The sequence below is a fragment of the Salmo salar genome, chromosome ssa14 (assembly GCF_905237065.1).
Source record: "Salmo salar chromosome ssa14, Ssal_v3.1, whole genome shotgun sequence".
NCBI lineage: Eukaryota > Metazoa > Chordata > Actinopteri > Salmoniformes > Salmonidae > Salmo > Salmo salar.
This window is the reverse complement of record NC_059455.1, coordinates 20,806,830-20,819,244: the sequence shown is the minus strand read 5'-3', so window position 1 is coordinate 20,819,244 and position 12,415 is coordinate 20,806,830. Positions and strand designations below refer to the sequence as shown.

The following is a 12,415-nucleotide window of genomic DNA, read 5'->3' as shown; positions in this document are numbered from 1 at the left end:
TCTTCATCAGATGATACTCCTAGGACATTATGTTAGACAATACATGCATTTTTTGTTCTATCAAGTTCATATTTATATCCAAAAACAGCATTTTACATCGGGGCGTGACGTTCAGAAAATACATCTCCCCAAAACTTCCGGTGAATTTACAAAAATACTAATTATAAACGTTGATAAAATATTAAACTGTTATTCAAAGAATTATAGATTAACATCTCCTGAATGCAACCGCATTGACAGATTTCAAAATAACTTTACTGAGAAAGCACACTTAGCAATAATCTGAGTACTGCGCTCAGAAAAATACACTAGGCAATACAGATAGCCGCCATTTTGGAGTCATCTAAATGCATAAATAACATTAGAAATATTCACTTACCTTTAATAATCTTCATCAGAAGGCACTTACAGGCATCCCAGGTCCACAACAAATGTTGTTTTGTTCGATAAAGTTCATAATTTATGTCCAAATAACTCCATGTTGTTAGCGCATTCAGTAAGCTACTCAAAATGTAGGATGCGCGAACGAATTTATTTACGTTCGTTCAAACATGTCAAACGTTGTATAGCATCAATCTTTAGGGCCATTTTAACGTGAAACTTCAGTAATATTTCAACCGGACCATTCCTGTGTCTTGAAAAACGTTTTGGAACACAGGTCCCTTCTCACATGAATGCGCGCCAATGAAGTGATGTCATTCCCTGGGTTACCAAATTTCCAGCCTTCTCATTCGGTCTCTGTTCATCATAGATGCCTCATACAACTTTCTAAAGACTGTTGACATCTAGTGGAAGCCTTAGGAAGTGCAAAATGAATCCTTCGTCACTGTGTGTTCCATTGGCAATGACTTGAAAAAAGTACAGCCACAAGATTTTCATTTCCTGCTTGTATTTTTCTCAGGTTTTTGCCTGCCATATGAGTTCTGTTATACTTACAGACACCATTCAAACAGTTCTATCCAAATCTACTAATAATATGCATATTCTAGTTTCTGGGTCAGAGTAGTAACCTGTTCAAATTGGGTGCGTTTTTCATCCGGCTGTGAAAATACTGCCCCCTAGCCCCAAAAGGTTTTAATGAGAGGGAATTCTTACCAACAAGTGCACAAAAACAGGACTGATTAGAGCAGCATCATAGCGACTGGGTGTTAGACAGAGACTTCTCTAATGATCTTCTCTTGGAACATTCACTCTCTGGTTGAATCAGTTCCACTCATTACATGGTATGAATAACACTATTCTCCTCCTCTTGACATAATATAATGGGTTCATGTTGACGCCACTTGATGGAACTACTGTCAAATAAAACCTGGAACTACAGAGTAGAAATACTCTCTCAGACGATGTTAGGTTTTTGTACAGTGTTTCTGGGTTTCCTGTCACTGTGGGCCTCAGAGCACAGTAGTACAGAGCAGAGTCTGTCACTTCAGCAGAGGAGATCTCCAGATCCACACGGGTCTTCTCTTTGTTCAGTTTACCAGAGAAGCGAGAGTCAAGAGAGTCATCTCTATATTCAGTCCCAGTGGAGTGCGGGATGAGCAGAAGATATTGGGGAGCTGATCCTGGAGACTGTTTATACCATAGTAGATTGTACGCTGAGGAGTAGTTGCAGGAAAGAAGAATATTACTACCCACTTCTGCATACACTTCATGTTGGTTTGGCTCGATAGTCTGCTCATAACTGCCTCCTGCAAATGGGAAGAGATGGATATTGAGTCATTTTTTTATATATTTTTTTATTTATCGTTGTAATTTTCTAAGCAGAAAACATGACACTACTTTGAAAGCCATAACTTACCTATTACTGAGAACATAATAAGTGACCAGATGAACAACATGGCTGGGGTTGGAAGTCAAACTGACTAATAGCACAACAGAACCTGAATACTCCAAACCAACTTCATCTGCAAGTTTTACAATTGAAAATTTCTGCTTAGTTTACCTACAAGCTCCACCCCAAAGTACAGTTGCTATAAAGATGCTCAATGTCTCCTCTTCTCTTCTTCTCTCCACTTCTCTCCTGCCCTCTCCTCTCATTTGTCCTCTCTTCAGTGATACTGCATCTCTCATTCCCTCCACTGGGTAGTGTAGGAGGTAGATTCCCTCCATTTTATTGTATGAATCCCATATGAAAGGATTTTGTACAGTGAATCTGGGATTCCTGTCACTGTGGCCGTCAGGGCGTAGTTCTATAGTACAGAGCAGAGTCTGTCACTTCAGCAGAGGAGATCTCCAGATCCACACATGTTCTCTCTTCATTCAGATTAACAGACAGTCGAGGGTCTTCAGGCTTTAACTCTAAATACAGAGGGGTCAGAGGTGTAGTGAAGAGGACGAATTGCGGTGATGATCTGGGATATTGATGATACCATGGAAGATAGTCTACTGAGCCAGAGTAGTTACAAGACAGTGTAACACTGTTTCCCTCCATGCCATGTTCTGTCTCTGAAGTTGGTTTTATGTCACTTTCATAACTGCCACCTGTAATGAAGTTAGGATCAAATTAACATTTTCAGTTCATGGGAAATTATTACATACTATGTGTCATATTCAATACAAGTGAAAAGATAATCAGTCATTTACATTTTTTGGAGGAAGTGCTATTTTCAAATGACACTTGACAGTTACCTTGAATAAACTAAAAGTATGTAATGTAAGATTAATACTCACCAACAAGTGCAGAGAGGAGAAACACTGGGTAGAGAAACAAGGTGATGGGTGTAACAGTGTTCCAAGTTTAACCCAGCATCTAACATAGGACTTTATTGCAGTCAGGTTTTTGTGGTGTTTCTGGGTTTCCTGTCACTGTGGGCCTCAGAGCACAGTAGTACAGAGCAGAGTCTGTCACTTCAGCAGAGGAGATCTCCAGATCCACATGGGTTCTCTCTTCATTCAGATTAACAGACAGTCTGTCACGTCCTGACCATAGTAAGAGGTTATTTTCTATGGTAGAGTAGGTCAGGGCGTGACAGGGGATGTTTTGTGTTTTTCTATGTTTTCTATTTCTTGTTGTTCTAGTTGTTCTATTTCTATGTTGTTGTTTTTTGGGTTGATCTACAATTGGAGGCAGCTGGTCCTCGTTGCCTCTAATTGGAGATCATATTTAAGTAGGGGTTTTTCTTCCTGGGTTTTGTGGTTGATTATATTTTGAGTAGTGTTTGTTTCTCTCTGCGTTTGTTGTTTTGTAAATTCAGTTATTTATGTTTTGCAAAGTTTCACGCATTTAATAAAATGTGGAACTACACCCACGCTGCACTTTGGTCCGATCATTTCGACAGCCGTGACACAGTCTAAAGTCTTGTGGATCACCTCTCACTTAATATGGATTATTGGTAGCTGTGACCAGGTAAAGGAATTAGAGACCTGATCCAGAGTACTGTCTGTACCACAGCAGAGTATCTGCCTTCACTGTATAGTTACAGGAGAGCTTAAGCAGTCACTTCTCTCTTCGACTGAGTGACACTGTCTGCTGCTCTGCATTCTGGAAACAAAGAAGAATGCCTTGGGACTTCAAGGTTCAACACTGTCAGAAGTCTTAAAGTAAATGATGTTGTCACATGGTTGTTCAGTGATGATAGTAATTTGCCTGATGATCATAATACATTTCCTAATGTATTTGATGAGGTGTTACTACTCTATCTCGGTCAAATAGTATTATATTATTTATGTATTCAAATAGCTACAGTTTTCTTAACTTGTATAATTCAGAAGTGTCAGATAGAACCAAGATTGACATTTCTGAGACTTAAGGTTCTATCTGTAATTGCAACACCCTAAACAAACTGACTTACAAATGTCTCAGGATTTTGATACTCTGCACTTTAGGTATCTTTAAGGTGATAACATTAATGGATGTGAAAGAACAATTAATTGCAAAACAGTTCTGAGATCTCGAATGTGAAAACTTTGATGCTCAATTACTTTGCTTTGCTCAGATAAAATCTTAAAGTCCCATGGTCACAAAATGTCAGGATTCGAGTAACATCAGGGTATTGAGAAAAAGATAGTGAGAGCCATATCCTACTGAAGATAAGTGCAGCAAGAACAACAGAGGTCCACAGCCAATGTCCCATAATTACCATAGTATACAAAGAACAAGACACACTGATGTGTGTTACAATATAGAAACCGGTGTGCTAGCTTGATTCCTGTCTTAGTGGCAGCACAGGCCTAGACCATGCAGCACAGCACAGAGGGTGATGTGCAAATACTGTAAACAAGTCATTTTAGAGTAGAAAGCAACACTAACTTGGTAATGTGGCCTCCTTGTGGTTGATGCTGGTTTTTCCATTATTCTGTACACAATACTGAGTATTGCTTTTTCTAAATTCATCTAAGTAACACTACAAGGCCAACTCTAAAAATAAAACAATGGTCTATTTTCTAATCTATGACATATTGTAATGGCATTTTAATGTCTCTTATGTCTACATCTACAACCTGGTGTCAGAGCATTTCGTATTATCCTGTAAGTAAATCCGAACCAGTCCATTTAGTATGATATGTTACATTTCAAATGCTATGTACTAATTTGTGGATGTCAATTTGAAAACATACAATATCTTATTAATTTGCAAATTGTACAATATGTTATGAATTTGCAAAATGTATGATATGTTATGAATTCCAATGTGTTGTGGCTGATGTTAGCTACAGTAGGTGACTAGGTGGCTGACACCAATGTTAGCTAGCTGGCTAATGTTAGCTAGATTAGGGTTTAGGAGTTAGGCTAAAGGGTTAAGGTTAGGATTAGGGGAGTGGTTAGCTGAAAGGTTTAAGGATTTGCCTTAAGTAACTTTCTGTCTTAAGTAAACATAACAAACATAACATTTCATGCTAATTTGAGTGTCCCGGATTTACATTTATTGTGTTACTATACTGTACAAGTGCATTGTCATTGTGTAGCTCAGTATGTTTTTGTAAAGGGGTTGTATATCCTGTTGTCACAGTGGGCTTCAGAGCACAGTAGTACACAGCAGAGTCAGACAGCTGTAAACCTCTGGATCGTCAAGGGGACTGATTTGGAGTTGGCATCTAGATCAGCATGAAATCTCTCCTTGAACTCAGTAGCATTGTCCCCAGTTTCAAAATTGATCCGCATAAGCATATACTTTGGGTAGTAGTTTGCTCCCTGTTTGTACCAGAATAGATATGGACTTGCATCATCTGTTTCATAAAGACAGGCAAGTGTAATTTGTCCTCCTTCGGTAGCCGTCTCAACTCCTTTTGGCTGTAACACTCTGTCTCCTCTGCATTCTGGAGAGAAATTATATACGTTGAAAAAAGAATGTGTGTTTGATGATTTATACCCATTAAATTATTGGGAGCATATAGAGTGAGCAACTTCCTCGATTTTTCAGGACAACATAAAGGGATAATTAAAGCAATGGCAGTAAGCAAATCCCCAAAATGTATCATACCCCAACAAAATGCAGAAAGAATCAGAATATTCTTCAGCCAAGATTCCATGTCTACTGTGAGATGGGTAGGTAAGGAGAGAGCAAACACACTTGTATGTGCCAAAGGCTTTTGAAACCACTTCTTTAACTCTGCCTTAGGAAGCATTGAGGAGGAGCTTCAACTAGGCTCTCTGAGAGTCTTACATCACACTATCAAATAGTTTTTGTAATGAGGCTGTATCTCCTGTTGTCACAGTGGGCCTCAGAGCACAGTAGTACACAGCAGAGTCAGACAGCTGCACCCTCTGGATCTTCAAGGGGACTGACTTGGAGTCTGCATCGAGATGGGCATCAAATCTATCCTTGAACTCAGTGGCATTTTTACTTCCAAAAGGAAAACGGCCCAACATGAACTTTGGGAAGCCATTTAATTCATGCTTGTACCAGAACAGGTTCAGATTTCTAGTATCATCTGCATCAAATTGACAGTCCAGTGTGACCTGTTCTCCCTCAGTAGCAATAACATCTCCTGATGGCTGAATGACTGTGTCTTCTCCTCTACATTCTGGAAAATAATGTAATACACATTTGTATTAGGGAGAAAATAATCAAGCAACATGATTGAGTGAATTAGAAAGTGTGAACCTAATACTGGTAGTATTGTACTGAAAAATATGTTTGGGAAAAAAGAAAGGCAGTAAACAAATTAGGAAAATAATATTATAATACCATAACAACATGCAGCAAGAATCAGTAAATTACTCAGCCAGGGTCCCATGTCTGCTACTGTGAGATCAATGGGAGAAGAGTAAAACCACTCTGATGTAGCTAGGCCATGATGACACCATGAAGTCCTTCTCTCCTCCTCTTTTTGCACATTGTCAAACATTGAGAATCCTGTGACAAACAGTCTACAAAATTCAGCCTGGAATGAAACCTCCACTGGATCTCATCAGTATTGCTCCCTTCTGAATAAATATCTCTTCTCAGGACATACTGAGGAGAGTCCCTAGTTAACTGGATGTACCAGAAGATATCAGGAGATGTACTACTGGGAGTGTAGTTACAGCTGTGTTACCAGTCCTTCTTCAAGGGCAGTAACATGTCCACTCTGCTGGTCAACAGCCTCTTCACCTTTACAATCTGAAAAATATATATTTGGGGGTTTTATAATACATAATATGCTAAGGTTCATAGAATGAGAGTGTAGAAAGGAGAAGCACTATACTGTATCAAAATAGCATGCATCCAGGATAAGTAAAGTATTCCTATGCAAATGTGCCATTATGAATCATGTGTAGAGGAAGAATAGACTGTTATAGACTTTATGTTCCATCCACTGTAGGAGCTCTGCAGTAGAGGAGAAGCTTATTGAATATTCAATTATTTAGTAAAACAGCAAGAGGGATTCCTTGTTAAATTTGAAATATTTGGAACCATGAAATATCTCGTTTACATAATGTTGTCTTCTTATACAAGTCATTTGAAAATTATAATTAATACATTTTCTGTTCAGGCCAAATTGAGCTCATCTGAAAAATATAATAAAATCTTATATCCACTGAGGATTTGCAACAAAATCAGAAAGAATGGCACAGTCCACAGTACCCTATTGATCAGTCCAATATAGACCTGGGCTATGCTGCCCAATGCCACAAGAAGTTATCCTTAATATGCAATAATACCCTCGACAGTCTAAGCCCTTGTCACGTCCTGACCAGTAAAGGGGTTATTTGTTCTTATAGTTTGGTCAGGACGTGGCAGGGGGTATTTGTTTTATGTGGTTCAGGGTGTGTTTGTGTATGTGTTCATGTAGAGGTGGTATTTGGTTTATATGGTTCGGGGTGGTTGTGTATGTAGAGGGGTATTTGATTTATTAGTCCAGGGTTTTGGTTATTGTTCTATGTTAGTTTATTTCTATGTTCAGTCTAGTCGTTTCTATTTCTATGTTTAGCTAATTGGTGTTGGGGCCTTCAGTTGGAGGCAGCTGTCTATCATTGCCTCTGATTGAAGGTCCTATAAATAGGAATGTGTTTGTCATGGAATTTTGTGGGAGATTGTTCTTAGCATAGCTGTGTGTTGCCTGCAAGACTGGTGGTCGTCCGTTTATTGTTTTTGTGTTTTGTTATGGTGAATAAAAATGAGCATTCACATACCTGCTGCGCCTTGGTCGAATTCATACGACGGCCGTGACAGCCCTGTCTTATCTGAGGGAGGGGGGTTGTACTAAGCTACACGGAATTGTTTTAAGAAGGTCATACAAAGCAATATTTAGCTATTTGATTTTGAATTTTAAGATACCTTGAAGTATTAAACAAATATAAGACAAAAACATTTTGATAAGAGGTTTTCTTTGGTCTTGCTGCAAATAGCCCATACAAAAGCATTGCATAACACTACATGGAACAAAATATACAGGAGTCTGTCAAATAAATCAAAAGGAAGCTTGTTCTGAACTGTCTGTCCTATATCTGAGACATATAAGAAAGATCAGGATTCATGTTTTTTTTTAATGTATTTTTTTGGCTCTAAAAAGTGTCCATATATACTGTACTTCTATTTATTTTCAACTGGTACCGTGGGACCTTCAGACGAGGCTTGAGGCCTGTGGGCATCCTAGACCAAAACAACCGACATATACGTTTTCGTGAGTTTCACATTTGTTCATGAGTCTCACCTTTCCACAAGGGGTTATATTAGTGTGTAGCCCAAAATGTTCTGACGCTACAGACAGAAGTTGGCAGATAGGCTGTACCAACTTCAGACAAGTCCCAAGACGCTTGTGTGGGCCATAGAGAAAAATGGACAACACCAGTGTGTTCTTCAGAGTCTCATCTGTCCATTGAGGGCTCATACTAGTTTGTAGGCCGTTCGGACGCTACAGATGATTTCGTGAGAAGACCGATTATTGGGATGTCTCATGGTCTGACAAACATCGTTCTAGCTCTGTCACCTTTCACTGCAGACACATCCAATGCACCACAGATGCATCCAATGCAAAAAGATAGATATCACTAGCTTAAACTGACAGATTTTCATGGGGATTTTTTAATTTTTCTCATTAGATTTTCGTGGGGGCGCAGACATCAAATATAGAGTTTTTTAAAACATTATTCAAGTCAACTGATGATTGGTTTTATGATTGAAACCAATGACTGACCCTACAACTGACCCTACAAACGCTAGAAACCCCCCTAGTCACGCTCTGACCTATACACCATAGAGAACCCAGAGGGCTAACCCAGATGGTTAGGGCTTGACAACTTAAGTCATTTTTGGGGGCTCTCGGTACTATATAATTTCTATTTTTGACAACTTTTACTTCACTACATTCCTAAAGAAATTAATGTACTTTTAAATCCATACATTTTCCCTGACACCAAAAAGTACTTGTTACATTTTGAAGGCTTAACAGGACAGGAAAACGATCCAATTCACACACATCCGTGATCATCCCTACTGCCTCGGATCTGGCGGACTCACAAATGCTTTGTTTGTACATTATGTATGTGTGTTGGAGTGTGCCCCTGGCTATCTGTAAATGTAAAATAATAATAATAATAATTGTGCCGTCTGCTTTTCTTAATATAAGGAATCTGAAATTATTAATACTTTTTTTAAACTTTTGATACTGAAAGTAAATATAAAACCAAATACTTTAGACTTTTACTCAAGTAGTATTTTACTGGGGGATTTTCACTTGAGTCTTTTCTATTAAGGTCTTTACTTTCTATTAAGGTCTTTACTATCTTACTTTTACACAAGAATGACAATTGGGTATTTTTTCCACCACTGTCACCATGTGCCATGCAGTCTCTCGATTTGGTCCATAAAATATACACTACCATTCAAAAGTTTGGGGTCACTTAGAAATGTCCTTGTTTTTAAAAGAAAATACTTTTTTTTGTCCATTAAAATAACATCAAATTGATCGGAAATACAATGTAGACATTCTTAGTGTTGTAAATGACTATTGTAGCTGGAAACGGCAGATTTTTTATGACATATCTACATAGGTGTACAGAGGCCCATTGTCAGCAGCAATCACTCCTGTGTTCCAATCGCAAACTGGCTCTAACCAGAATAGAAAGAGGAGTGGGAGGCACCGGTGCACAACTGAGCAAGAGGACAAGTACATTAGAGTGCCTGGTTTGAGAAACAGACGCATCACAAGTCCTTACCTGGCAGCTTCATTAAATAGTACCCACAAAACACCAGTCTCAACGTTAACAGTGAAGAGGCGACTCCAGGATGCTGGCCTTCTAGGCAGAGTTCCTCTGTCCAGTGTCTGTGTTCTTTTTCCCATCTTAATCTTTTCTTTTTATTGGCCAGTCTGAGATATGGCTTTTTCTTTGCAACTCTGCCTGGAGTTAATCAAGTAGAAAATGGTCTGCCTCATAATCCTGCTTCTTCTAATGTGTTTCATTATTTGTGCCAACTGAAGCTAGGGTTAGGGTTAATACCAGGGTTATGTTCAATTCAGTAGGTAGACAAGAATCCCGGTTTCAACTGACTAATTTCCTTATATGAACTGTAACTCAGTAAAAGCTTTGGAATTGTTGAATGTTGCATTTATATTTTTGTCCAGTGTATAAATTAATTGCAAATTGTGAATACAAGAAGCACAAACAGAATATGCAATTGTGACAAGAAAGGGTTAACACCTAATGAATGTATATTCTGTTTGGTGGGGAAATTCTACAACACAGACACCTGTAGTGTTGGCATGGCGCATGCGTCATTTAAAGGAACCGGAGCAATTTGATGATTATTTATTGACACCTATTGACTCTCACTAGTAACTTACCCTTGAAAATACAAGAATTGTCAAGTTTTCACATTGTTGGGCAGAATGTTGAACACAAGATGGAACTATTGTGTCATTTTTAGATATACATTTGCTTTTGAGTGTTCAGAGATAAAAATACTATAGTTCTTCTGACTGGCATGGAAGTGAATAGAGTCTTCATAGCTGTAAGGATACTTAGGAGTATGAAACTAGGGTATTTGACGCAGTGGTACACCATTCATGTTATACTTCATTATGAAGAAAATAGTTTGAAATGAATATCTGATCTTGACATGAAGTTAGTGTTATGGTTAGTATAGAGGTGTTTAGATTGTAGGACATTCATTCTACTGCCTGTTGATAACTTTCTCCCTGTAATCAGATGTTATAGGTTTTTGTACAGTGTCTCTGAGTTTCCTGTCACAGTGGGCTTCAGAGCACAGTAGTACACAGCAGAGTCAGACAGCTGCAACCTCTGGATCGTCAAGGGGACTGATTTTGATGCTGATTTAAATGTAGTTAAATTGAGATGGGCATCGAATCTCCTCTGGAATTCAATGGCATTATCTGATCCGAAAGTCGCTCTCCTCAGCATATACTTTGGGAAGTCATTAGCTCCCTGCTTGTACCAGAACAGGTATGGACTTGTATCTAGAGTATCAAATTGACAGTCCAGTGTGACCTGTTCTCCATCAGTAGCAATCACATCTCCTGGTGGCTGAGTGACTGAGTCTTCTCCTCTGCATTCTGGAAAATAATGTAATACACAATTGTATTAGGAGGAAAATAATCAAGCAACATGATTGAGGAAATAAAAAGTTTGAACTTAACACTGGCTGTATTGTAGTGAGAAATATATGTTTGATAAAAGAAAGGAATGAGAGCAAAGGCAGAAAACAAATCATTAAAATAATATTATAATACCATAACAAAATGCAGCAAGAATCAGTAAATTACTCAGCCAGGGTTCCATGTCTGCTACTGTGAGATCAGTTGGAGAAAGAGTAATACCACTCTGATGTAACTAGGCAATGATGAGATTATGAAATCCTTGTCTCCTCCTCTTTCTGTGTATCGTCAGTTTTTGTACAGTGTCTGAATCTCTTGTTGTCACATTGGGCGTCAGAGCACAGTAGTACACAGCAGAGTCAGACAGCTGCAACCTCTGGATCGTCAAGGGGACAGAGCTAGATGTGAAATTCAGCCTGGAATCCAACCTCTCTTTGAACGTATCACTATTGCTCGCAGTAACATGTCCACTGCTGGTCAACAGGCTCTTCACCTTTGCAATCTGAAAAAGTAGTTATATTAGTTTACTTATAATTTTTGTATAAAAAATGAATAGGCTAAGATTCAGACAAAGTCAATAGGAACTGTATGTCATGCCCTCCAGTTGTCGCCCATCTTCCCCACTTATCCTCTGGGTATTTATACCTGTGTTTTCTGTCAGTCTGTGCCAGTTTGTCTTGTTTGTCAAGCTTACCAGCGTTGTCCTGTCAGCTCCTGTCTTTTCCCAGCCTCTCTTTTTCTTGTCCTCCTGGTTTTTGACCCTTGCCTTTCCTGACCCTGTACCCGCCAGCCTGACCACTCTGCCTGCCCCTGCCCCTGAGCCTGCCTGCCGTCCTGTACCTTGCTCCTACTCTGGATTATTGACCCCTGCCTGCCTTGACCTGTCGTTTGCCTGCCCCTGTTGTTACAATAAACATTGTTACTTCACACGGTCTGCACTTAGGTCTCAACTTGATCCCTGATACTATACCGTACCAAAATAGCATAGAACCAGGATAAGTAAAGTATTGCTAAGCCAATCTACCATTATGATTAATGTATACAGTAAGAATATACTGACCACGTTTACTCCACACACAAAGCTCTCCCTCGCCCTCCATTAGGCAAATCTGACCACAATTATATCCTCCTGATTCCTGCTTACAAGCAAAAACTAAAACAGGAAGTACTCAGTGACTCAGTCAATAAAAAAGTCGTCAGATGAAGCAGATGCTAAGCTGCAGGACTGTTCTTCCGATGGCATTGAGGAGCACACCACATCACTCACTGGCTTCATCAATAAAGACGTCGTTGACGTCTTCCCCACAGTGACCGTACGTACATACCCAAAGCAGAAGCCATGGATTACAGGCAACATCCACACTGAGCTAAAGGGTAGAGCTGCCACTTTCAAGGAGCGGGACTAACCCGGAAGCTTATAAGAAATCCCGCAATGCCC

At 39.2% G+C, this 12,415-nt stretch overlaps 2 gene segments (V, D, J or C); both read right to left on the bottom strand.

Annotated features, from left to right (window-relative positions):
* Positions 1 to 998: 998 nt before the first annotated feature.
* On the bottom strand, positions 999 to 2,100 carry LOC106569048 (T cell receptor alpha variable 38-2/delta variable 8-like). The segment is given in 2 exon segments: positions 999 to 1,688; positions 1,799 to 2,100. Coding segments are annotated over 2 exon segments (525 nt in total).
* A 3,499-nt stretch (positions 2,101 to 5,599) lies between these two features.
* Positions 5,600 to 6,177, bottom strand: LOC106569051 (T cell receptor alpha variable 38-1-like). The segment is given in 2 exon segments: positions 5,600 to 5,964; positions 6,129 to 6,177. Coding segments are annotated over 2 exon segments (414 nt in total).
* Between the last annotated feature and the right edge of the window lie 6,238 nt (positions 6,178 to 12,415).